Genomic DNA, 25,991 nt, shown 5'->3' on the forward strand with positions numbered 1-25,991 from the left:
ACCGATTGAGGGCTGAAGGACTGGTGATCTTATGAACAGAATCTACCTTGTTTAGACCCAGTCTCCGCAGACTTGTAATTTATGGAGATATAAAATAAATTCAGTTATTCCTTCATTCATTCGTTTAATAAATGATTAATATATTCATAATGATTGAATTGCATTATGAATATATACCAAATGCATGAACGTAAGTTTACACAACTAAGGCTTCGGGAATAGGTCTCTTCACAATGATTAAAACTCACTTAATATACAACTTGTAATCGTGTTGTTTGCGAATACACATTTAGTTTGAATGAGAGAAATATTCATCTCATCTCAGTATGCATCATAAGTCTTCGGTATTTTTTTAATTTAAGCATTGTATATCACGAATATAATTGAGAAATAAAGATACTTTGTATCGTGTGATTTTGTATAATTAAACAATTTAGTTGCATTAATTGACTTGCAAAGTCAAGTGACAGAAAAAATCTTTATTCAATATAGGAACGTTACAAATAAATATTTTATTCATTTAAAACTATTTTTTTTCTCGAATGGGATCGAAGGATAACTAGGTTAATACTAAATACGTGGTACTTTATTTACTTTTGCCCAGGAATTTGCCCAATAGTGGGACAGTTACTTATAATTCGAATATAAAATAGTATTAACATAATTAAAAAAACACCAGAAATAAAACATACTAATACAAATAATGACAACAAATAAATTAATATAAAAGGCAATGCGTATCTCTAAATAGATTACTAAAAGCACACCCAAAAAGGAAAAAATCCATATAATAAAAATATAAACTGCAATGTGCAATGAGATCAGATATATAATTAATTATATCGTATATACATATATACTATTAATAAAACAAAACGTTGATAAATAAACCTACGCGACCTGACTTAATGATTATTTAACCTAGATATATAATAGAATAAAATAATTTCACAATAAATCAAACACAAAAAATCCTTTTAATTTTTATTTCAATTTTATTTAAATTTTCCTTATTGTGTGTGGCAATAGAGTTTTATTATTATTAAATCCACGTAAGCTCTTTCAAGCATTTAAATATTCATTTCACAGTAAAAAATATAACGAACACACCGTCAAGTCGTTATAGTCAAAACCCTTAATAATAATTACTGTTTTGCATTCTGTAAGTAATAATCCAGGTCTTCCATATAATAACAAAACATTATTTATAAAGACGGCTCCACATCAAGTTTCGAGCAATAAAGTTACTTGTAAAAAAAACGAGTTAATAGTCAGTACCGAACTGTAAGAACACAAATAGGCAATAACTTTAAATCCAGACTTTTAAAATTACTCCCAACAATTTAAGTACATCCACATATGGAACGATCTCAAAAACAAATAGTCGTAAAAATATTTATTTTACGTGTTCCGCCCGAACGGCCGCCAACAAAAACTCGCTGTTGATTCAAAATAACCGAGAAATTGTAACGAACTTTAAATTTATCAGCAACGTGAGATTTTTAACCATAACTAATGTTCACACTACGGAATTGTTCTACCGTTTCACTACTAACGAATATTGATATATATGTTGTCTATCTATCGATATTAAAATGTTCGACTTTAACTCTCTCACTCAAAGTTCCCAACACAAAGATAAATAATAGTAATAAATGAATATTAATTCATTGTTTTGGTTAAATATTTTGGTATGTAACCTTTGAATAAAATTGAATAGAATCTAAAAGAAAATGTTACGAGTTAAAAATTCTTTGTAAAATCCTAAATACTTACAAGCATTTAAGTTAGATTTAATTTTTTACAATAAATTTATTATTACTTACCGTTTGTCTTAACATTTATTTTTTTAGTATATTTATTATTTATACATTTCGTTTTTTATATTATACCTTATATAATTGTATATAGTCTTTTATAATTAATACTAAATTAATAATAAAAGCCGAGATGGCCCTGTGGTAAGAACGCGTGAATCTTAACCGATGACCGTGGGTTCAAACCCGGGCAAGCACCACTGAATTTTCATGAGCTTAATTTGTGATTATAATTCATCTCGTGCTTTACGGTGAAGGAAAACATCGTGAGGAAACCTGCATGTGTCTAATTTCACTGAAATTCTGCCACATGTGAATTCTACCAACCCGAATTGGAGCAGCGTGGTGGAATAAGCTCCAAACCTTCTCCTCAAAAAGAGGAGAGAAGGCCTTTAGCCCAGCAGTGGGACATTCACAAGCTGTTACGGTTACGGTACTAAAAAAATATTTATTCTTACAAATTGCTTACTAACACAACATAAATTATTATTTTTTGAAATAAATTTTACTACAGTTACTACATTATATAGTATAACATTAATACTCTTAACAATAAAAAAAAAATACTTTATATCAGTAGAGTCATTCTGTGTTCTTATATATAACACGAAATTCACCATACAGTTTGGTCGTGAAATTTCAGTGATATGCAAAATTGACCATAATAATTATAACATTTAATATATATTATTACCATAAATCGGTTGTCAACATTTCATGGGCGAGTAATAAAGTGAGTTTTTACAGAATAGCACTGCAGTAATGTAAATTTTTTAACGCTAGTCACTTTCTTGAAGCATAATACATTACAGTTTCCTTATATAAACGCTTGCCCTGATCACTTTCATACATAGACCTATCACAAGATCTAGAGAGCATTAAGCCGCGAATAATTTGACAGTAACATGTGAGACGCGGCGAGTGCGCTTCATTAAGGAATGCCTAGGATAACCCGGCTAGGCAGGTGCTGCGGCGTCGAATTGCCCGTCAAAGATTAAAGGGATTTAATTTAAAGGGATTCTGTAATGCGTACGCTTACATGCTGGCGTTAATTTGTGCGGTTAGTTCTGAGATCGAGAGAGATTGCGGTTATAAAATCATTCTTAATAGGAATCTGCTTTCATCGTCTTTTATTCTGCAATTTTATATTACTTTAATTGTATATAATAATCACTTTTTAATTTTATTATTGAGATTGTACGAGTGTGATGATTCAATGGATAGACACGTCAGTCTTAACTAAAAGTACTGGGTTGAAATACATTTTTTATAGAATAGGTAGGCGGACTAGCATATGGGCCACCTGATGGTAAGTGATCACCGACGCCCATAGACATTTCTTAACCAACGCTTACATCGCCAATGCACCATTAAACTTAGGAACTAAGATGTTATATCCCTTGTACCTGTAATTACACTGACTCATTCACCCTTCAAACCGGGACACAACAACACCAATTACTGCTGTTTTGCGGCAAGATAGAATGTATGATGAGAGGGTGGTACCTACCCTGACGAGCTTGTATAAAGCCCTACCACAAGTAAAATACTGGCTATGCTGTTTTTTAGGCTTTATTTGTGCTATATACATATATAGCGGTAAATAAAACAGCGTAAGAAAACCTGAATTGTGACGATTCATGTACATGCAGCCACCAAACGTAGAATATAATCTCGAAGCGACATGGTGAAATTTGCTCTAAATCTTTCTCCTTAACAGGACAGAAGGTCTGTGCTCAGCAGGAACATTTACGGGCTATTATTAATAGTCTACTATTTATGGTAATACTGTATATAGTAAGTAGTATGATGTATAAAGACAACATTTATAAAATACTAGCTGTTCGACGCGGTTTCATGTGCTTTACGTTACTGCTCCGCCCTGTGGCTTGTAGTTTGATATTATATAGCTTATAAGATTGCTTAATAAATGGGCTATAAAAAAAACATCGAATCGGGCGATCAAAAAAAAAAAACTTTTCAGTTTTATAATTTTAGTGTTGATAATGTTTTTCATATCATTATAAAATACATTTGTACCTATAGTAAAGTACAAATGTATCCATAACATCTTTACACATAATTTAAAAACCAATGAATAATTAAATTGAATTTCTAAACGTTTTCTATACGTTTCTATTACACATACATTATCTATGTAGATGTATAACTTTTTTGATAAAAAGAGTCATTATAAATTCTGTTAACAATCTTAAAAATGAAAACCGTGCCTTTGACGAATATTCATAATTTCACGCCAAATAGACTTGACGACACGAAAAAAAAACGAAGGTATTTTAATAACAATGTTATAAAATTATCAAATATAAATAATAAGATATTTCAACGAGAACAACTGGTTTCAAAATGAAACTTACTTTTTACTTTAAATTTCTAAATTACGTCAAGAATTTGTTCTAAAAACAGTCAAGCGACATTTCCCAGAATTTTCATTAAAACTTCGAGACCATGTTAAGACTGCATGTTTATTTCATTCATAAACCATTGCCACATTACTTTGTTGAATCTAAAGCAGACGGGGACTCTTAGCGAGATGCATTCCAGTAAAACGGGATTGATGACTTAAAAAGAAACGAATGTATGGGAATTCAAGTAGCCAACCCTCTTTATAATAGCCGACACGATACCGCATAGTATACAAATAACCGCTCGAGGAAACAAAACACACAAAAGGAAATATCATAAAGCTTGATAAACGTACGACTCATACTAGCATTGTTACTAGAACCTTTCGAAGCTAGAACACAGTGAAAAACCGACTCTGTGTTTAAAGGAATGCCATGCGATCTGACAGCTATTTAAGAGCTACACACTCGACACTATTATAGTTGAAATACATACATTCAAAGGAGATCGAGTCAATATGTAAATCGCTGCGTTATCGTATCATGTTGCACATACTTAATTAGCTAGATTGTTGCAGGCCGAGTAACTTGCTAGGGCGGTCTTTAGTGTCGATATCGATGCTATCGACTTTAATCCGTATTTAATTAAGAACCGTCTCGAAATTAAACCGATTTGGTAATTAAAGTTAGATTTAATTAAAATTTATTAATGTTTTGAATTAATTGAATTGTCAAATACGGCGCTAAAATGTATCTAATGAGTATAATGTCGTATTTCGTGGTTCACTCCACCCCGTCCCTATCTCATTTCGTCGAGACAAAGGTCCTATTGGCGGTCTGTCGTCGAGTGTCCTTTTTTTTCCTTTATCCTTCATTTCCTCGTTGAAAAGGATGCGATGCATTCTAATCATCTTTTATTTGTTTTTAGTCGTTTCGTTTATTTTATTCCCTGCGGCTTCGAATATAAAGTATTTTTTAGTGACTTCCAAATATACTTTGTATGCGGTTTACCACAAAATAGTTTTATTTTCATTTTTATTGCTCTTTGTTTTGAAATTCGAACGTTGTGTTTAAACTGTTTATGCATATAAAATTAGTACGTATAATTATATGATAATATCAACGTCGTTTATAAAATACTTTAAACGAAATATTTTTATTAATTATATATTAAAAAAGTAACGATGACTTTTGTTAATATCTAGGACACGCAAGCAGCGGCGGCGGCGCTGACATCGTTAGGGCATGTCTACACAGCCATCGGGGACTACCCAAACGCACTTGCGAGCCACAAGCAATGCGTCCAGCTTGTGAAGCAGATGGGTGATAGGTTGCAGGAGGCGAGGGAAATTGGCAATGTCGGTGCTGTTTATCTAGCTATGGGCGAATTCGATTCAGCTGTGGACTGTCACACACAACACTTAAGATTAGCGAGGAGGCTCGGAGATCAGGTCTTTATCTCTTTTTTTGTTAAAATTTTTGTACCCAATTAATTATGAATTTGTTTACATTTTAAGTCATGTGAATATTTGTTTTATTTTAAATACGATCATTAATTAGTTCTTTTATAATTTATTATACCTGTATCCTTAATTGTACAGATTGTGGCAAAAATATATTCTAAGTTTAAGCAAAACATTTGACGCCAATTATAGAATTTCAATAATTATTGTTTTTCTATTTCTTTAGCATATTTCTGAAAAATGAATGATACGTCCAACACTATGTACCACATATTACATTTAATTTAATAATTATGTATCATTACTGTTTCCAGGTTGAAGAAGCAAGAGCTTACTCGAATCTAGGCTCATCGTATCATTATAGGAGAAATTTTTCACAAGCAATTGCTTACCACGAAAATGTTTTAAGGTTGGCTCAAAACTTGGGCGATAGAGCGATCGAAGCGAGAGCATACGCGGGCCTGGGACATGCAGCGAGGTATACCAGTTTTAATTAGAATTTGAAATGGATTTTCTAATATTTTAATATAAAAATACATATAATTTTGTTGGTGGTTCTTTTATAAATATATAGTATATATATTATAATAATATAATTTAAGGTCATAATGAACTAGCTGATAATGAACGTAGTGTCAAGCTTTCATCAATTTTATTTTACAACGATTTTTTTGCATATATTCAGAAACAAAAACAATATCTTGATACTTATATGATATTGTGTGAAAAAAAAATTGTAATAAAATATGTCTAATTTTATATAACTCATTAATATTTTAATGGTTGATATGAAGCCACACGCAATTATATCTTATCATAACTTTTTGTTCTCTCAAGGTGTGCGGGAGATTACGCGCAGGCAAAGAAATGGCACGAGAGACAGCTAGATGTTGCTCTGGCGGCTAGAGATAAGGTTCTGTACATCAGTTTTGTTTCTAATTCCCCACTCTTATCTTTACTTTAATACATTCAGATAAAATAATTGAATTTATTTTTAATTCAGCATATCTTACAACAATTTTGCATAAATATTTTTTTTTTAATTTTCAATTTTCAATCAAACAACAAAAAATGAAAATTCAGTGCTGCTTGCTCTGGTTTAAACTCGGAATCATCGGTTAAGATTGTCTTTGCTATGGTATATTATTTTAATAATTATTAAAAATAAAATGGTTATTTCCATAACTTAAAAAATATATATTGCAAGTTCAATCCTTCTTTTATTTTTATTATTTGGTTACTTTCAAACGTTGTTAATTTATTTTAATGAACCAGTAATATTTAACGCCGGTAAAACCGCGAGAAAAAACTAGTCGTTTGATATAGTAATAGTAATGAGAATGATATTTTTTCAGGTCGGTGAGGGCAGAGCTTGCTCCAATCTAGGGATCGTGTACCAATTACTGGGGGAACATGACGCTGCGCTAAAATTACATCAAGCTCATCTATCTATCGCTAGACAACTTCAAGTTAGTATATGCTGAAAATTTAAGTATAATAATTATATTTGCATATAATTGAAAACTTATTCGATAATTAAATATATAAGATCAACAAAATTTTATCACAATTATATTATAAACGGATTAAAAAACTTATAATATGTAAAAAAAAACTTTGTTTACTAACAATAATTACAGGATAAAGCTGGTATGGGCCGAGCGTATGGAAACATCGGAAACGCGTATTCCGCAGCGGGGTTCTACGAGCAGGCAATCAAGTACCATAAACAGGAACTGACTATATCTAAAGAGGTTCATGACAGAAGCTCCGAAGCTTCCACTCATGGGAACTTGGCTGTAGCGTACCAAGCCTTGGGTGCACATGATATGGCGTTATTTCATTATAGAGCACATTTAGGTAAGAGAAAACGGATTTAGGACAGACAAATGAATTTAATTTTAATTTAATACATCTTGTTTATTTGCTAATTTTTCCTATTAATTGGGGCTAGGAGTGATATTTCTACGTGTTATAAACACATACATTTCTGACATATAATAGTAAAATTTATTACGACTTTTTTTCTTGTACTATTGAAAAGTATGGATAAATCCCGTAACCATATTACATTCACATATTTATTAATTCTTTTAGTGGAATTAAAAAGTGCCCAAATTCTTGAAAAACCCCAAAGTCAAGAAATAAGCCTAAAACATATACAACACATTTTAAGTAAAAGTTACAAAAACTTCAGCATAATAAAAACTCTCTTCCTTATAATTTACAGGAATAGCACGAGAACTAAAAGATGCCGCAGGTGAAGCATGTGCTCTTCTCAATCTTGGCAATTGTTTGTCATCGAGAGGAGAATTCGCTCAAGCAGTCCCGTATTATGAGCAGCATCTGATGCTCTCGCAGGAGTTAGGAGATGTGATTGCCGAAGCAAAGGCATGTCATTTTCTAGGATATGCTCATTATTGCTTGGGAAATTATAAGGAAGCTGTCAGGTAATGTCAAAATAGCCATTTATTAATTATTTATTGAAGTGATACTCGAAATAAGTAATTAATTAGATCCCATTGTTGTAAATATGAAATAAACCCAATTAAAAATACTGTATTTTAATGGCAAGAACAAACCTTATATTTTATTAAATTAAATGTGAACAAACCTTATATTTTATTCGATTCGCAAACACTTCGATTAATATATACTGGTGGTAGGGCTTTGTGCAAGCTCGTCTGGGTAGGTACCACCCACTCATCAGATATTCTACCGCAAAACAGCAATACTTGATATTGTTGTGTTCCGGTTTGAAGGGTGAGTGAGCCAGTGTAATTACAGGCACAAGGGACATTAAATCTTAATTACCAAGGTTGGTGGCGCATTGGCTATGTAAGCGATGGTTGACATTTCTTACAATGTAAATGTCTAAGGGCGTTTGGTGACCACTTACCATCAGGTGGCCAATATGCTCGTCCGCCTTCCTATTCTATAAAAAAAATCTTTATATATTAATACATCAGTATTCCACTAAACTACTCTTATCCATTTTAATTTATCTATCAAAGTTCCAATACCAACTTCACCGACATTGTAAGCGATATTTTACACGAATCCATTATGAATAGCACAGATCATTTTAAATATCGATTAATAATATCATATCAATTCAATTTGTTATCTTTAAGCGTCCTGCTATTGTAATCGGTTATAGTTTATAATCTTCCAACTTTTTATTGTTTATTTAATAATAAATTAGAAAATTTGTTCCGTTAATTTAGTATAAAATTAATTATCTTAATCTATTTCAGATATTACGATCAAGATTTATCATTAGCCAAGGATCTTCAAGACAAGATGAACATGGGCAGGGCTTATTGCAACCTTGGCTTAGCGCATCTTGCTTTAGGAAATCTAGAAACAGCGCTGGAATGCCAAAAATACTTCCTCGCTATAGCTCACATGACTCAGCATTTGCAAGGGAAATTTAGAGCGCTCGGAAACATTGGTGACGTTCTGATAAAAATGGGTGATGTGGAAGAGGCAGTGAAGATGTACCAGAGACAACTTGGATTTGCTAGACAAGTATGTTATTTTATTAATCATTTCGTAAATATATACTTGTATAATCGTTTGTGTACTGAGTCTTGAAATTTGTAACAATTTTATAAGCATCCGCTAAAAAAAGGATTTTTGGAAATTTCAATTTTAAGAGGAGCAAATGTGTGTTAATGTATGAAAGTATTTGTTCCTTGAAGTTAGAAATATAAAAATTTTAGTTTTTATTATACCCGTACGAAGTATGGATGAGCAGCGATTATTGGTTATATAAAAGAAATAATACCGGAGTTTCATATTCTTTTGCCGTTGCTTATGCTGAAAGAATTATGTTAGTTTGAGATAACCTGTTTACATTCCAAGAATAATAAGTAATATTTGCTTTAAATCTTGTTAGTTTCAAATTACTAAGAAAATTAAATAAAGTTTTCCGGATATGTTACTCTCAACATATCCTTAATTATAACCTTTAATTAATTCTCTGGTTCAATTGATTTCATCACAGCTGTTCCAGTTTGTAATAGGTACAAGCAAGCTACTTCCAAAACATATAATCATGATCTACAACATTTATTGAGATAGTTACGCAATTATTTTTAAAATTAAAAACTGATATAATTTCTGGATTAAAAGCTTCTACAAATCATAAATTAAGCATCTTTTTACTTTAATAATTCAGGCTCGTGATCGATCTCTGGAAGCTGCGGCGTGCGGTGCTCTGGGACTCGCGAGACGATTGCAACGTAGATTAGATGCAGCTTTAGGACATCACACACAGGTGACGAAACCAACATTTTAATTCTTATTATTAGTACATAGCAGTGAAGACACGACTTGTTTTTATTATGAGTCAATATAAAATATCTGCATTCTTATATAATATTAGCAAAGAATATGCAAAGAATTTAAGTTGTACGATTGTAGTTACTCTCTCAAAAGGTCTTAACCCAGCTGTGGAATATTTCCAAGCTGTTGCTATACTTTACGTTGATCATTGAGTGTTTATATATATTAATTAAGATTGTGAAAAATATGATACTAATGAAATTATTGTGCGACATGTGAAGGAGTTGACGCTTCGACAAGAAGCAGGAGACGCAGCGGGCGAGGCGCGCGCGCACTCGCACCTCGGCGCCGTGCACATGGCACTCGGGCACTACTCGCACGCCGCCAGGTGCTACCGGGTGCGTATCTTTAATCCTAAATTTTAAACTCAATCATCGACTCTAACAGTTTTTTTAGCATGATACGCGATAATGTGTTTTTTTACTTTTACATTCCATACCGCAAAATCTTTATTTATTGTCAAAATACTACCGCCGGGTCAGAAAGGAGTACTACCTCAGGAGGAGAACCACACAAAGAAATCAACGCCTTTACTGACTCTCGTCTCTTTTTTAACTTAATTCTAAAATGAATAATTTTTGAATCGTACTATACATACAGATCTCTTGTTCACATAAATAATATTACTACTTATGCGTAGGAGCAACTAGAAAGAGCTCAGGAACTGCAAGATTGTACGCTCGAAGCTCAAGCGTACGGCAACCTTGGAATTGCTAAACTGAACATGGGACATTATGAAGACGCAATTGGATATTTGGAACAAGTACGATTATGCTTATATAAAAAAATTGAAATAATTAAAACTGTAATTTACTTTTAAATATCTAATAAAATAAAATAATAATTATCTGAATGCAGCAATTAGCCATCCTAGAGCGAGTGAACACTCCGACGTGTCACCTGGACAAGGCGAGAGCGCTCGGCTCACTCGGTGACTGCTACGACGCTCTCGGCGACCCCGACGAGGCCGCCAAGTATCACGAGCAACACTTGGCCGCTGCACTGAAACTAGACAATACACGGGAACAGGAACGAGCGTACCGCGGCCTTGGACTGAGTCACAAGTTAGTTGAAACATTGAAAAACGCAAATATATTATAAAGAGTAATTAAACTATTCTTATGACGGAAAACATGAAATCACTGAACTAATTATTATGTTAATTTTCAGTTATACAATACAATTTAATACAATTAGGAAAAAAATATATTTTTTTTAACATTTCCGTTATATTTTTAGGTCTGTCGGGAACCTTCAACAAGCGCTGGTCTGTCTCGAGAAACGTCTGGTGGTATCGCACGAGCTGGGCGTGCCGGAGGCGAAGGCGCAAGCGTACGGCGAGCTCGGTGCGCTGCACATCGCACTCAACAACCTCGAGCAGGCTGTATCTTGTCTGGAACACCAGAAGAGTATTGCCAAGTTCGTTTCTGCACACAAATTTTATATTTATAGTTTTATTTACGAGCCTTCATCCTGCGCTGAACTGTTTCCCAATGGATACAGTGTAGCTGTATCTTGAGGCATGTGCTCTATAATATCAACTACGCAGTTGGCCATTCATATAACATACATATGTCCGACAGGGAGCTGAACAACCAGATAATGGAGGCGGAGGCGTGCCACGCGCTGGGCGCCGCGCACCACGCACTCGGCGACCACGCCGCCGCCGTGCGCCACCACCGCGCCGAGCTGGAGCTCGCGCACCGCCTCGGCCTCACGCAGCTGCAGGTACCACGCACACATTCCATCTAATTCAGACTGCCACAGAAACACATTACGGGACCCGTTCTATATATTCACAGCAGATTTTAATTGAATCCTTTGCTTAATTATTATTAAACTTCTTTTTTGTTTGATATATAGAAAACATTTAATATTACGTGTAATTTGAGTTGTTTTCCGCATGCATATAATTTAATATGAGTAACGCGTTTATAGTTAGCACCTTAAATACAGCCACCATACCAAAATATTTAAAAATCACCTTTTTTTTTAATTTCTCACTTTTACAAGCAAATCACTAGGCTTGTATCATTAAGAGATCTTTCAAATTGTTGTAAAATGTATGTAAACTGTTGTCGTTGCTAACTGTAATAAATGTGTACGCAGGCGCGTGCGTGCGGCGGACTTGGCGCGGCGCACGCGGCGCTGGGCGCGCACGCGGAAGCCGCGCGCTGGCACGAGTCGCGACTCCGGCACGCCACCGCCGCCGGTACGTCACGACACTTTTTCTTTACTCCATTAATGGAATACTATCGGGCTTCAATGTTCTTTAATTCATTTATATAATTTTAAAATAACAGAAAAGTTCAGCAAATTAAGACGAGAACTAAATAAGGATATATGTATTTATATGATTAAATTAATGTAATATTGAGCTTGTGAAATGTAAGCTGTGTGTGTGCGGGCAGGTGACGCGCGCGGGCGGGCGCACGCACTGGCGGACCTGGGCCGCGCGCACCTCGCCATGGGCGCGTGCGGCAGCGCCGTGTCGTACCTGCGGCAGGCGCTCGCCGCCACTGAAGGGCTCGCCGATGGCGACGAGGAGGTAGCTATGTTTTACCTCGATGTATAAGCTGCTATATCCGCTTAAGAATATCGGTGTTATAAAACGCTATGCGCAAAATATCACGACTTCGCAAATTGGTTATTACACTGTGAAATAAAAACCTTCAAAACATAATTTGATATATGTCCAACTGTCACTGCCAAAGAAAATGTTTGCTTATTACAGTTCATCATCTATCGATAGGTAAGGCTCTATCTTTGAGGTAGCTCGATACCTCTAACTTCAACTGAAGCAGCTCAGTTTTGTTATAAGGATTTTAATAGCGTATTTTCTCTGTTTTTTATATCATCCAATTTCATTTATCAATTTCTGATTACTATCACAGGCTCGAGTTCGCCATAGACTCGGCTTTGCACTTTGGGCTTCTGGAGAATTGGAGGAAGCGAAGGAACAACTGCAAGCGGCGCTCACAGTCCTGGGACCTGGGTATGAGAAACATCGCGACCGAAAGATAGCTGCTCTGTACACTTCTACACAGCATGCCTTACAGAGAGTGCTTGTCGGTAAGTTATCGTTGCTTAAACTTATATATTTAAAAATTAAAAGGAACTTGAGCAAAAAAACTTTAAGTAAAGTTTAGAAATCGAAATAAATACATATTAATTTCATGTGAAAACTGACTGACTGACTCCGCGACGTCCTCAAAACTCAAAATTTTATTATAGCGACTCTCGTTCTAAAGAACCGTTCGAAAACCTTACCAAAAATTACGAAAACAAAGCTTCACTTATGGCACCGAATGTACATTACCTACTAGACAGTACTCATCTCGTTGTCGTTTTGTGTGTTTAGGTTTTCGAAGTATTTTATTAGTTTTTATATATGTAACGTGTGTAAAACCCATGGTCTGCCGCAGAGCTGGGCCGACACCACGAGGCGCTGGTGGTAGCGGAACGCGCGCGCGGGCGAGCTGCGGCCGAGCGTTCGGCCGGCGCGCTCAGCCACGCCAACCTCGAGCTGCACACCGCGCAGAGGTAACGACCGCGTTACATTTCTACTACTATCTCATCGTATAGTATTATATAAAGTAAAGTATATATAAGACTATATATATATAGTATATATAGTCTTATTCACAGTCCGTAATTATGTTACTAAGGCAATATATACACAATACTGATATTGTTTACACTTAATATTACAGTAGGAACCTAACAGAGGACAGCGCTAAAGAGCGTCCAGATCCGTGGTGTCCGTCCACGGTGGAACAAGTGCTCGAAGTGGTGAATAAGCAGAAATCACCGGTGCTGTACTACAGCATTGCTGCTGGAAGACTCTACGCCTGGCTACTTCAACCACATAAAGGTACGTACATATCATATTAAGTCACCTGCCTGATCCAGGTAATAAATGACAATATCCAACTGTTGGGGAAAAGCCTTCTCTCCTTTTTGGCAGGAGGTTTAGAGCTTATTCCACCACACTGCTTTTATTTCAATGTTAATAAAACTGGGGGCTATCTTGGCTTCAGGCAGGAAAATTTATTTGACAACTATTTACTGCAACCTCTACTTGAGGGAATTACTTCCAGTGAATGATGTTGCATGTAGCTTTGTTTCCCGCTACCATACGTACGTGCTAAGTTTTTATGGTATCAATCGATGGGCTAAACACAAACACATACAATAAGATGACGTTATTCTACGCTGCCGGTATAATTTATGTTCCTCTATTTTAATCAATTATATAATAACAATAATTGCAAACAGGTATCCTGAGATTCCATCAAGCATGTTTACTCGACCAGGCAGAGGACAGTGACAATAGTCTCCCAGACATAAGCCCAGATGATCTACAAACCAATACGAGTGAGTTTCAAATATTATATACAAAATTAAAATTTTCTTTAGCAAACTTAATTAAAAATAAATATATTCCTATAAATCTAAAGTTCTTAAAAACTTATTTATTTATTAACTTTAATTTTAACTTATAAAACTTATTATTAATTAACTTTGAGCGCAAATTAATACAAAATAAATAAACTTATTAAATTAACATAAAATGAATGCGTCATCAGGTGGCGGTAAATTGGAGCGTTGGATCAAAGAATGGTCGTCATGGCTCCGGACGGCACGTGTCGAGGACGAGCGCTGCGACAACGACGACCGGCCCGGTGCCGGACTCGCCCGGATGGTCAGTATACATTAATAATGCCATTACACACACTTGCAATTTATACGATCGACTATATATTTATACAAGACCTTTCGAAATAAACATCAGTACTTCGATGTACTGTGTTCAGTTTTGAAGAATAATTAAATGACCTGTAATAAGTTTTAGCCCGCGGGCAAACACTATTCTAAGATAATGGTGTACTTTTCTTGGCACTCATCGATTGAATTTCAATCAATATTTTTAATACACAATTTAATTTATGTACGTGTAGGTTACACGCAACCACCTGCTGAACTCATCCAACTACTCGCTGAGCTCGCTGTTCAGCGTGGGTTCAGTGGGTGGCTCCGTCGCTGGATCGGTCGCGAGCCTCCAAGGATCAACGAGGTGAGAACATGCCAAAATTCCCACTTTCCATTTAAATTTAACTTAATAAAAGTACTGTTACTAAAATTTAAAGCATTCTGATGAAACATTTATATTAACCGTAACCGTAACAGCCTGTGAATGTCCCACTGCTGGGCTAAAGGCCTCCTCTCCTCTTTTTGAGGAGAAGGTTTGGAGCTTATTCCACCACGCTGCTCCAATGCGGGTTGGTAGAATTCACATGTGGCGGAACTTCAGTGAAATTAGACACATGCAGGTTTCCTCACGATGTTTTCCTTCACCGTAAAGCACGAGATGAATTATAATCACAAATTAAGCACATGAAAATTCAGTGGTGCTTGCCCGGGTTTGAACCCACGATCATCGGTTAAGATTCACGCGTTCTTACCACAGGGCCATCTTGGCTTTTTTATTTATATTATCTTATTATACATTATATTAAAAGAATTACATTTATATTAAAAGATACATTTATATTAAAAGAATACGATAATTATCTATCCAAATACTATAAAAGCGAAAGTGACTCGGTCTGTCCATCTGTTACATTTCCTCGACTAACCCACTGAATCAAACATGAAAATCCAGTGGTGCTTGGCCAGGTTTGAACACGGAATCATCACAGCTCAAATAAACATTTAAATTGTATCTGAATAACGTTGGATACCTCTTTGTCTTAACCGTAAAAAGTTAAATTAGTCAACAGAAATCTGAAAATCGTGCGAGTGAGATAGCACGAGAAAAACCGCAATTTAATTTATTAATCTTCGATAAAGTTAAAGAACGTTAAAGTTTCTCGATTGTCAATGATATGTTACAAAAAAAATATTTTACTAATACTAGTTTTATTTTTAAAACAATTTGAAACAAATAATAAACCATTATTTCTATAAGATAAAACGATCCCCCAGGTCGAGCGTGCACGGCCCTCGCCGGAAGCAGCCGTCGTGGCAAGGCCCGCCCTGTCTCAATTCGCTCTACCAGATGCTCATAGCACCTTTCGAAGATCTACTACCGGCTTCTTGTAACAATACTCACGGTAAGCTATTATGCAAACGAGCAGTATGTATTGTCACCTCTATAATGAATAAGTAAAGATTAGCTTTACGGCTAAAGGCGCTGTAAAATCTGATTACGTATATCATATTCCAACCACAATAGGGGAAAAGACACATTTATAAAAAACTTTGACATCGAATTAACGGGATATATAAAGTCAATAAAAGTTATAAGTAGTTAGGTGGAGTAATGTTTATTACGAATTAAATAATCAAAAACTGTTTGTAGTGCACAATGCAGCAGATTTGAACGTCAAATAGCTTCGAATAATATAGCTCAGATTAAATAAGAACATGCTATTTCACGCTTTGTATGTCTGCTGCTATAATTGTGGTCGCGGTCCGCAGCGAACCACGGCGCGCGCGGTTGCGGTGGGCGGCGCGAAGTGGTGCTGTCGGTGGAGGGCGCGCTGTACGCGTGTCCGTGGGGCGCGCTGCGCGGCGCGGCTGACTGCGAGCCGCTGTGCGAGCGGTACGCGCTACTCGTGGCGCCCGCACTGCGCCCGCTGCGCCACCCGAGACACGTGCGGGCCAAGGCGCATCACGACCATGGTACGATCTTTGCGTTAAAAACTATTCTCTTATCGTCATAGGTTTACCCCTGTCTTGGGCTTAAAGCCTTATTACATATATCTCATCTAGATAGATGCCATAAAATTGTTGTTTTTAGCGGAAGTAATAGTCTTTACTGGTGTCCTTATCATACCATCTGTCTACTGCTAAAATCCAGCAGTACTATGAATTGCTTAAAATTTAGTATGTTCCGATTATACATATAGCGTCAGGTACATGACTTCTATGATCCCACGACCACACATTGTCACTTTAAGGAGACACTTACGTTATTTACAAAACTTTTAAGCGCAGACGTGAGCATTTACAATCGAATGATAGTGATGCTAGTTTCCTCGAACACAGCGAGCGGTGCGGGCGGCACGAGCGGCTCGGAGTCCGGCATGCGATGCGTGGTGGCGGGCGTGCGCTGGGCCGGCGCGCCCGCTCTGCTAAAGGAGGCGGAGCTGGTTGCAGACATGCTACGAGTGGCGCCACTCCTGGACTACCAGGTACGGGACTACTGATTCACCCGACCGACGAGCTCGTGACGCTAACAATAATAATTACATGTCTATATTTTATCAGAAAACAAAGGTAATACTTCTATATTACAATATCAGTTATCTTCGTCTTTGTTTTATGTATGTACATGAAGGAACGCTTAATAAATTCAGTCAATTCGAAATAATACAACAAAATTTAACCACGAAAGAACTGTAAATAATATTTACAAGTATTCGTTTATATTAATAACCTGCGTCATTACTATTATTTGTAAGATATTTTTTTCGTTTTAGGCATCAAAAGAAGCTGTCCTAGCGCAACTCCCGCAAGCAGAATGCGTCCACTTCGCCACGCATATCTGTTGGAAAACTCCTGGAATCATCCTCAGTCCAGGAGAAGTGGTAAAATATTCTCACGTATAACTTTAATTATATAGATTAACTGCCCGCCTGGGTAAATACCACTCGCTTATCATATATTCTATCGCCTAACAGCAATACATAGTATTGTTGTGTTCCGGTTTGATTGAGCCTATATAGCTCCAGGTTATCATAAGCAAATTGTAAGCCACTACTAAACATAATTATCTCCTAAAGTACTAAAATCCTTCCGATTCTCCGCCTTTTGCTATAATTTTTTTTTCAGATCATCCACCGCCTGTATATCTAAGACATGATGATATCGAGTACAAAATTTATCTCATGTACAAAGATTGCATCAAAGAGATACATTTTGAAACGGTTTTAAGATGATTAAAAATGACATATATAGTAATGAAAATAACTATAGTTTTATAACATCTGTGTTTGTAATATAGGTGGACTCACAAGCTAAACGACTACTGAACACCAGCACAGGAAGTGGAGCCGCGGACACGTCCACTGAGAACGAGGAAGAAAGTAAGTGACCAATATAAAATATCGGATCTAGTTTAAATATCGTAACGACAGCATCATCATCATTTCCATTATCTCAATAATTTGTCGTCGACGTAGTGTCTCTTTGCAACACTTTCCCGGTACCATAGTTTCCCCGGCATCTGGATAGTGTTGTACTTGATATAATATGCGTAGATTTGTGAACTTAGATTTAAGTCTTATTATAATATAACTTAAATAAAGAATACTTTCTGAGCTATTTCTTAAATACTCGTCGCTTAACGGATGTGACGCAGTAGTAATAAAGATGTTAGTAATAGCTTTAAGAAGATCAATAACTTAAGTCAATGCTAAAACACGCAGATGCAGAACTATCACCAAGCAATGACGAGTTACCGCCTGCTTCAGAATATATGCTCACGGCGTCAGAAATCATGAATTTGAAAATCACTGCGAGATTGGTAAGCGTTATTTTGTACTTTCTGTCTTTGATTCCGTCTTCTTTGTTTTTTTTCCCGTGAAAAATATGATAACGATCGTTTATGCGTTTTCCTTGATATGAAATATCAAACAACAGACACAGTTCGTATTTATTAATTTAGTTATATATTGCATATTATATATTCAACATTATTCATGTCAAAATACTGAAATAATCTTTTTTAACGAAATATTAAAAATAAACTATACAATTTTGTAATACAGGTTGTACTGTCATGTGCACCGTCGAGTGCGGCTTTCCAAGATTCCGAGGACGCAGAATCAGTAACGGCAGCCGGCGAGGGTGTATCAAAACTTTGCAGAGCTTTCCTAGCTGCAGGAGCTCAAGCTATACTGGTCACTCTCTGGCCAGCACCTCAAGACACCGCCACCAAGATACTCTATAGAGCCCTATACTCGGCGCTGCTACAAGGAAACAGAGTCGCTAAGTAAGTTAATAATTTTCTTAAATCTTTTTTCCAGGCACATACTAGTAATTGAGTTGTCAACCATGCCAAAAGTACATTTAATGACTTGAGGATATATCTCATATAATAAGTGTATTTTAAAGTAATGAACTAGAAGATATCTGGGGCCTGTGAGATCCGAGAACTTTGTCTTGAATTATTCCCACTGGGTATATAATAGTTTACGCTTCCGCTAAACATTATGAATTGTATGTATGTTATATATAATAGTATATATTTCTGTGGTAGTATAATCATGGGGGTACAGTATAGTCGGTGCCCATTAGCTGCTTCCTGCTACAAACAGTATATCCGCAGGGCTCTCGGCGATGCGATGCAAACGGTGCGGCACACGAAGCACTTCTCTCACCCGGCGCACTGGGCGGGGCTGACCCTGCTCGGTGCCAATGTCCGCCTCAGCAACAAGGTGGCGCTGCTGGGCCAGGCGCTCTGCGACCTGCTCGCCGCGCCCGACCGCTGTCGGTAAGGCGCCACTCGACACTCCACGATTATAAAGAGATTTGAATAAAATTAAAATAAAATCAACAATTACATTTAGAATTAAATTAAAAAACTCATTTGTTTCATTATTTGTATCAGCATAACTTTATATAAATTCTTACTTATAATCAAGTTATCAAAATCGTTTTTTTTAATTATACGTCAATATCAGTTGTAAAGTAACAAAAAGATATGTATAATTAAATAAATCAATATCGTAATCGGCACCCCTATTATACAATTTTAAAATGTTTCAGGGATGCGTTACGTGTATGCCTCCACCTGGTAGAGAAATCACTGCAAAGAATAGTGCGAGGTCAGAAGAATGCAATGTATACGACGCAGAAGAGCATCGAGAACAAGGCTGGCACTGCAACCGGCTGGAGGGAACTTTTGATGAGTGTCGGCTTTAGGTGTGATGTCAAGCTAAAACTATCATATTTATATTTATTCAAATTCAGTAATAATTTGCTACATTCTGCTTGCGTCCTCGGCATAAAGCTATACTTACTCTTTATCTTCTTTGTATTGAAATGCATTCTGTGTTCCTCATTTTCATGTTTGGCATACAAATTTTCTTCTTTACCAAAGCTAATTCTTCTTCCTTTGTATTATATCGCTTGATTTATCTTAATTGTAAAACTTGTAACAAATAGTCTAATAGTCATCATCATTTGCAAGCCTTTATGCTGATGATGCCTGTGATGCTTTTGCTGGTATTTTGTTACGGCAACATTGAGCTTGACTGATAAACTTATAACGATATAGCATAGTCGGTTAACATCATATAAGCAAAATATTATTTCGCTTTTCAGATTTGAACCGGCTGCAAACGGAATACCTTCAAGCGTATTCTTCCCACAAAGTGATCCTGAAGAAAGATTGACACAGTGTTCAGCCAGTCTTCAAGCTCTGTTGGGTTAGTTTCTTACTATTAAAAACAAGAAAGCTCAATTTCCAAAAAGAGATGACGTATAAAGTAACCATATGATTTTTCAGGATTAACTCCAACAACGCTGCAAGCATTGTCTAAACTTATATCGAACGGCGCAGATGTCGCAGACGATATAATTGGTGTGATTCGCTCCGTTATATCTCAGTTCTCTGTGAAAAACTTGGAAACCGATACCATCGAAGTTGCTGTTAATGTCAGGTCAGTCAAACCGAATTGGCTCCAGGATATTATTTAAGTTATTATGTCGCCTAATGGCGTAAAAATTGTAACCTGCACCGTTGGGCTAATTTATTTGCTTAAAACTTATTTGTACTGCTGTTCAGGCATGGGGCAGGATTTAAAAAAAAATCATAATTACGAAATGCAGATATATTTTTTAAATCTATTTTTTATTTTTTTAAATCGTTATATTTTAGATTGTGGCGTGTCAATGGTTGTCATGAACTGCTGGCGTCCCTTGGCTTTGACTTAGCTGAAGTCGGTCAAGATGAGGTTACACTTCGCACTGGCAAAGCAGCTAACAGACGCCACATACAATTTGTGCTACAGGCACTACTTGCTCTATTTGGTAAGTATCAATTCTTACGTATATATTTTTTTAAATGTTGTATTACTAAAAATATACATACTATATCTTACAATGTGATATTCTATAGATACACAAGAAGCACCACGCAGTCTGAGTCTAGGATCTAGCTCGAGCGTAGAATCATTGGCATCCATCGACGACGGTGATTTGGAACCACATTCAGATGGCGAACAAGCACCGAGACAGCATCGACGTAAGTTGTTTCTTTCATTCATGATAGAACTCTGTCTATATCGGTTTATAATGTACCATCGATTTTCCCATAAAAAGGTGGACTTCAAACTTATTGGAATGGTCCGATTCTTATAGTAATTGCATTGATTTACAGAAGAAAGTGTCTCGTCGGTTCCACCGCCTCCTTTGCCGCTTGGGTCATGTGGCGGCGCCTTTACTATGTACGTCCGCGGCTCCAGCTCCAGCACGGAGGTGGGTCGCGGCGAGCCGGACGGGCGAACTGCACCGCCACCCGCGCCGCCTCCGCCCCGCTACCGAGGAGAGAGCGATGCCGCCTTTACTCCTTCGCCGCCGGCTGCCCCACCCTCCACCTCCACCGCACCCCCACGTGACGTCTCATTGGCGCTCGCCCACCAGACTAAGATCAGGACTCTGTATACGAGACGCCCTCCTTCTACCGATGACTCCGACTGGGAGTCGTCTGGCCACGACACGGTCCTCCGCCGACGGCCGGAGCACTCGCACCAGAGGTACTTAGATGCATTTTACGACCTGGCCTCGGCTCAAACGCGACGTACCGAGGAGGAAAAGGCAGATCAGGCGATGAATCAACCTTCGACATCGAAGAGGGCTCCCAGACCGAAGATGGGAACGAACGGTCGAGACTCGATGGCTCAGGTCAGACATATGAGTGGTGAACTGACGCCGACAATTTCCGAAGTGTACCACGAGAGGAACATCGGCTTAGGACTTGCCCCGCCACTGGCGGAACTTCTGCTGGCCGAGGAGTCTAAGACTGAGATGAGAGCTGCAAGTTCCAGCGAAAATTTACTACTACAGAACTTGGAGAAATTGGGGTTGCTAGGAGATACAAGCGAGTCTGATGAGCGATGGTGCAGTCCCAGTGCATCTAGACCATGGCTGTCAGCCCCGCCCTTAGAAACGGACATTCATAGCTCAGATCTAACGACGGCCGAAATTATAGAACGCAAGAACAAGTTCAAAAAAGACACTGAGCCTAAACGGAAAGAGGAGAATGTTTATGATTTAAAACCGAAAGAGGAAAATCCTGGACCGAGTGGGATCGAAAAGAGATCAGTGTCTCCTTTCTCCGAACTTTCTAGAAGGGACGAAGGAGATGGACGAAGTATAGCCGATTCGCATTCGTCTTATAAAGCATTAGTCCTGAACCCTAGAACGCCCTATTTACCTGAAGAGGGAGAAGCCGGTATTAGTGCTAGCACCGAAGGGGGTAAGACACACCCGCGAGCGCGCCGACCTCCTGTCCCACGAGCGAGGCCCGCGTATACGACTCTCGACTTTCCACCGAATAATAAATTATGATTAGATTTAAGAAATATTACAGAACTACATTATTTTATAACGAAGGCTTTTGTTTTGTATTTGAAGAGTTAAACGGCTATGATTGCACAAATGTATGTATATTTTTGTAAAAAAAAAACTTTTTTTATTATAATGTTAAATACTTCGAGTAACTAAACGTAATTAGATATAATGTTTTGATTTATGAATTTCTTAATAGGTTATTTATTTTAGCTTATTTTTCTTTTTAATGATATTGTTAATGTTTGTACCTTATAACGAATAGTATTCAATCTAATTCTTGCCATTTATCAGCCTTTATGTAAAAATGTAACTATTATTAAATACAATACTCGCACAAGTTATGGATTTGTTTTATTGCGTGAACTGATTATGATTTGTTTTAAATTAAAGCTTTACTTAATTCGATCTTGCTGATATAGCTCCTTGACTAGATCATCATGATCATATTAACTGAAAATCGCGGGTTAAGAATCTTTTTTTTAACGCTGGAAAAAAGCATTACTCGTTTCCCCCACGGGAACAGTGGCGGAGTATGTGGGGCTCGTCGGTATTCAAGGCGCCAAGTGCGCCTCGATCATCGGAATACCCACTAAAAACGTCTTAACGAGGGGCGCCACGGAATCGCATGCGCATGCTACCGTGACGGGTTAAAATCCGGCAAGCACCACTTAGCTTACATGTACTTCATTTGATTATGGATGTCATGTACCTAATTTGTGTTTATATTTCATCGCTCGGCGACGAGAAGAGGTGCAGGTGGGGATGAAATTATAAAACATGTGTAAAACCCGTATTAGAGCGGCGTGGTGGAATAAGTTCTAAAAGCAAAAGAAAAAACTTTCTTAACAAAAAGAAAAGAGGCGTTTGTCCAACAGTATAACCTCTCCCAGGGTGGTGTCGGTTTTCTAGTCAAAAAGGATCTCATTAGCAGCATTGTGGAAATCAGTAGTGTGTCGAACCGGGTAGCGTACCTTGTCCTAAAACTTTCCGACAGGTACTCCCTGAAGGTCGTACAGGTATATGCGCCAACTTCGACATACTCTGATGATGTGGTCGAAGCGATGTACGAGGACATCGCAAAGGCCCTCAACGACACCTCGAGGGCCCACTACAATGTTGTTATGGGAGACTTTAATGCTAAAGTGGGAGTACAAGATAGCGGTGAATCGAAAGTCGGACCTTACGGCTTGGGCTGCAGAAATCACAGGGGGCAAATGCTGGTAAACTTTCTCGAAGCGCAGGGGCTTTTTTTGATGAATTCTTTCTTTCAAAAGAAGCCTCAGAGGAGGTGGACCTGGCGAAGCCCCGATAACGTGACAAGGAACGAGATAGACTTTATCATTTCGAATAAAAGGCACATATTTAGAGATGTTTCAGTGATCAACAGGTTTAATACCGGAAGTGATCACCGCTTGGTTCGAGGCACTCTAAATATCAACTTAAAAGCCGAAAGATCGAGAATGATAAGGTCTACTCTCCGACCTACCATGCTCCAAGCTGCTCAAGGCTCCGAAAAGTTCCAAATGGAACTTCAAAATCAATTCACCGCGTTGGAAACCATAAGCAGCATTGATGAGAGAACCGACACGCTGGTCAAAATACTGCAAAACACATCCCGCAAGTGTTTTCCGCCACAGAGAAGAGACAACGCACCAAAACTCTCTGCTGAGACACTCGAGCTCATGAGAAAACGACGAGAACTACCATCGTTTTTGTCAGATAAGGCCTTAAACCGAACAATAAAAACGCTGACGCGACGCGATCTCCGACGCTCCAATACCCGTGCCATCAAGGCTGCGATTGAGCAAAATCGGGGATCGAAAGTGTTCGCTCGCAAGTTTGGGAGGCCGCGTCTGACAAAACTTAAAACTGAAAATGGTGGGGTCGTTACCTCTAGGCCTGAGATTATCGGAGAAGTAGAGAGGTTTTATGGGCAGTTGTTCTCTTCAAGATCGGATAAACCCGTGGGAATCAGTATTGATGACCAGCGCGCCCCTCTTATGCGCCATTACTCCGAGGAGCTCCCGGTCGTTGACCAAGGAGAGATTAGGGCGGCTCTAGAACAGCTTAAAAACAACAAAGCTCCGGGAGATGACGGAATCACAACAGAGTTGCTTAAGGCAGGCGGGACTCCGGTCCTGAAAGAGCTAGCAAGCCTCTTTAATTCCGTCATCCAACATGGCAAGACCCCGGAAACGTGGAGCGGGAGTGAGGTGGTACTGTTTTTCAAGAAAGGTGATAAAACCCTCTTGAAAAACTACAGACCAATCTCCCTCCTGAGTCACGTGTATAAGCTGTTCTCAAGAGTCGTCACGAACCGTCTCGCCAGACGACTTGACGAGTTCCAGCCCCCAGAGCAAGCCGGCTTTCGATCAGGCTACAGCACCGTGGACCACATCCATACTGTTCGGCAGATTGTGCAGAAGACCGAAGAGTACAATCAGCCGCTGTGTATGGCATTTGTGGACTACGAGAAAGCCTTCGACTCCATCGAAACCTGGGCAGTGCTCGACTCATTGCAGAGATGTCATATCGATTGGAGATATATCGAGGTACTGAGATGTCTGTACAACGCCGCTACAATGACTGTCCACATCCAGGACTGTAAGACGAAGGCGATCCAACTGCGCAGAGGGGTGAGACAGGGGGATGTAATATCCCCGAAACTGTTCACCAACGCGTTGGAAGACGTTTTCAAAACGCTGGATTGGACTAGGTATGGAGTCAATGTAAACGGCGAGTACATCTCACACCTTCGATTTGCCGACGATATCGTCATCATAGCAGAGTCGCTGGAACAACTCACCGAAATGTTGCGTAGCCTAGGCGAGTCTTCCCGGTGTGTCGGTCTCGGTATGAACTTGGACAAGACCAAGGTCATGTTCAATAGGCATGTCGTGCCGGGACCGATATACGTCGAGGGGAAACCTCTCGAAGTTGTTAGTGAATATACCTACCTAGGACAGATAATACAAGTCGGTAGGAACAACTTCGAGAAGGAAGCCGATCGAAGAATTCGCTTGGGATGGGCAGCATTTGGCAACCTTCGTCAAGTCCTCAAGTCGTCTATACCGCAATGTTTGAAGACGAAAGTCTTCAACCAATGCGTCTTACCTGCCATGACATACGGTGCCGAAACGTGGACACTAACTGCGGGACTAGTCCACAAATTCAAAGTCGCTCAGCGTGCTATGGAGCGAGCTATGCTCGGAGTATCTTTGAAGGATAAGATCAGAAATGAGATTATCCGGAAAAGAACCGGAGTCACCGACATAGCTTGCAAAATTAGCAGGCTGAAGTGGCAGTGGGCTGGTCACGTATGTCGTAGGACCGATGGCCGTTGGAGCAGACGAGTCCTAGAGTGGAGACCGCGAATCGGCAAGCGCAGCGTAGGGCGCCCTCCAGCCAGG

General features: G+C 38.2%; 1 protein-coding gene across 1 annotated transcript in view; it reads left to right on the forward strand.

The window, feature by feature from the left end:
* Positions 1 to 22,861, forward strand: part of LOC126775307 (tetratricopeptide repeat protein 28) — a 78,027-nt gene extending 55,166 nt beyond the window's left edge. The window contains exons 8-42 of the mRNA XM_050497145.1: positions 5,389 to 5,634; positions 5,961 to 6,124; positions 6,484 to 6,559; positions 7,002 to 7,115; positions 7,287 to 7,506; positions 7,877 to 8,096; positions 8,904 to 9,177; positions 9,830 to 9,928; positions 10,218 to 10,334; positions 10,637 to 10,759; positions 10,855 to 11,060; positions 11,236 to 11,415; positions 11,580 to 11,724; positions 12,106 to 12,208; positions 12,408 to 12,544; positions 12,891 to 13,068; positions 13,422 to 13,539; positions 13,710 to 13,870; positions 14,275 to 14,373; positions 14,586 to 14,701; positions 14,958 to 15,073; positions 15,985 to 16,112; positions 16,480 to 16,683; positions 17,050 to 17,195; positions 17,484 to 17,591; positions 18,008 to 18,089; positions 18,432 to 18,529; positions 18,774 to 18,997; positions 19,334 to 19,498; positions 19,774 to 19,929; positions 20,332 to 20,435; positions 20,516 to 20,669; positions 20,888 to 21,039; positions 21,128 to 21,253; positions 21,389 to 22,861. Coding sequence (XP_050353102.1) covers positions 5,389 to 5,634; positions 5,961 to 6,124; positions 6,484 to 6,559; positions 7,002 to 7,115; positions 7,287 to 7,506; positions 7,877 to 8,096; positions 8,904 to 9,177; positions 9,830 to 9,928; positions 10,218 to 10,334; positions 10,637 to 10,759; positions 10,855 to 11,060; positions 11,236 to 11,415; positions 11,580 to 11,724; positions 12,106 to 12,208; positions 12,408 to 12,544; positions 12,891 to 13,068; positions 13,422 to 13,539; positions 13,710 to 13,870; positions 14,275 to 14,373; positions 14,586 to 14,701; positions 14,958 to 15,073; positions 15,985 to 16,112; positions 16,480 to 16,683; positions 17,050 to 17,195; positions 17,484 to 17,591; positions 18,008 to 18,089; positions 18,432 to 18,529; positions 18,774 to 18,997; positions 19,334 to 19,498; positions 19,774 to 19,929; positions 20,332 to 20,435; positions 20,516 to 20,669; positions 20,888 to 21,039; positions 21,128 to 21,253; positions 21,389 to 22,578 — 6,249 coding nt within the window. The 3' untranslated portion in view covers positions 22,579 to 22,861. The remainder of the gene's footprint in view (positions 1 to 5,388; positions 5,635 to 5,960; positions 6,125 to 6,483; positions 6,560 to 7,001; positions 7,116 to 7,286; positions 7,507 to 7,876; positions 8,097 to 8,903; positions 9,178 to 9,829; positions 9,929 to 10,217; positions 10,335 to 10,636; positions 10,760 to 10,854; positions 11,061 to 11,235; positions 11,416 to 11,579; positions 11,725 to 12,105; positions 12,209 to 12,407; positions 12,545 to 12,890; positions 13,069 to 13,421; positions 13,540 to 13,709; positions 13,871 to 14,274; positions 14,374 to 14,585; positions 14,702 to 14,957; positions 15,074 to 15,984; positions 16,113 to 16,479; positions 16,684 to 17,049; positions 17,196 to 17,483; positions 17,592 to 18,007; positions 18,090 to 18,431; positions 18,530 to 18,773; positions 18,998 to 19,333; positions 19,499 to 19,773; positions 19,930 to 20,331; positions 20,436 to 20,515; positions 20,670 to 20,887; positions 21,040 to 21,127; positions 21,254 to 21,388) is intronic.
* Positions 22,862 to 25,991: the final 3,130 nt, after the last annotated feature.

The sequence above is a fragment of the Nymphalis io genome, chromosome 18 (assembly GCF_905147045.1).
Source record: "Nymphalis io chromosome 18, ilAglIoxx1.1, whole genome shotgun sequence".
NCBI classification, from domain to species: Eukaryota; Metazoa; Arthropoda; class Insecta; order Lepidoptera; family Nymphalidae; genus Nymphalis; species Nymphalis io.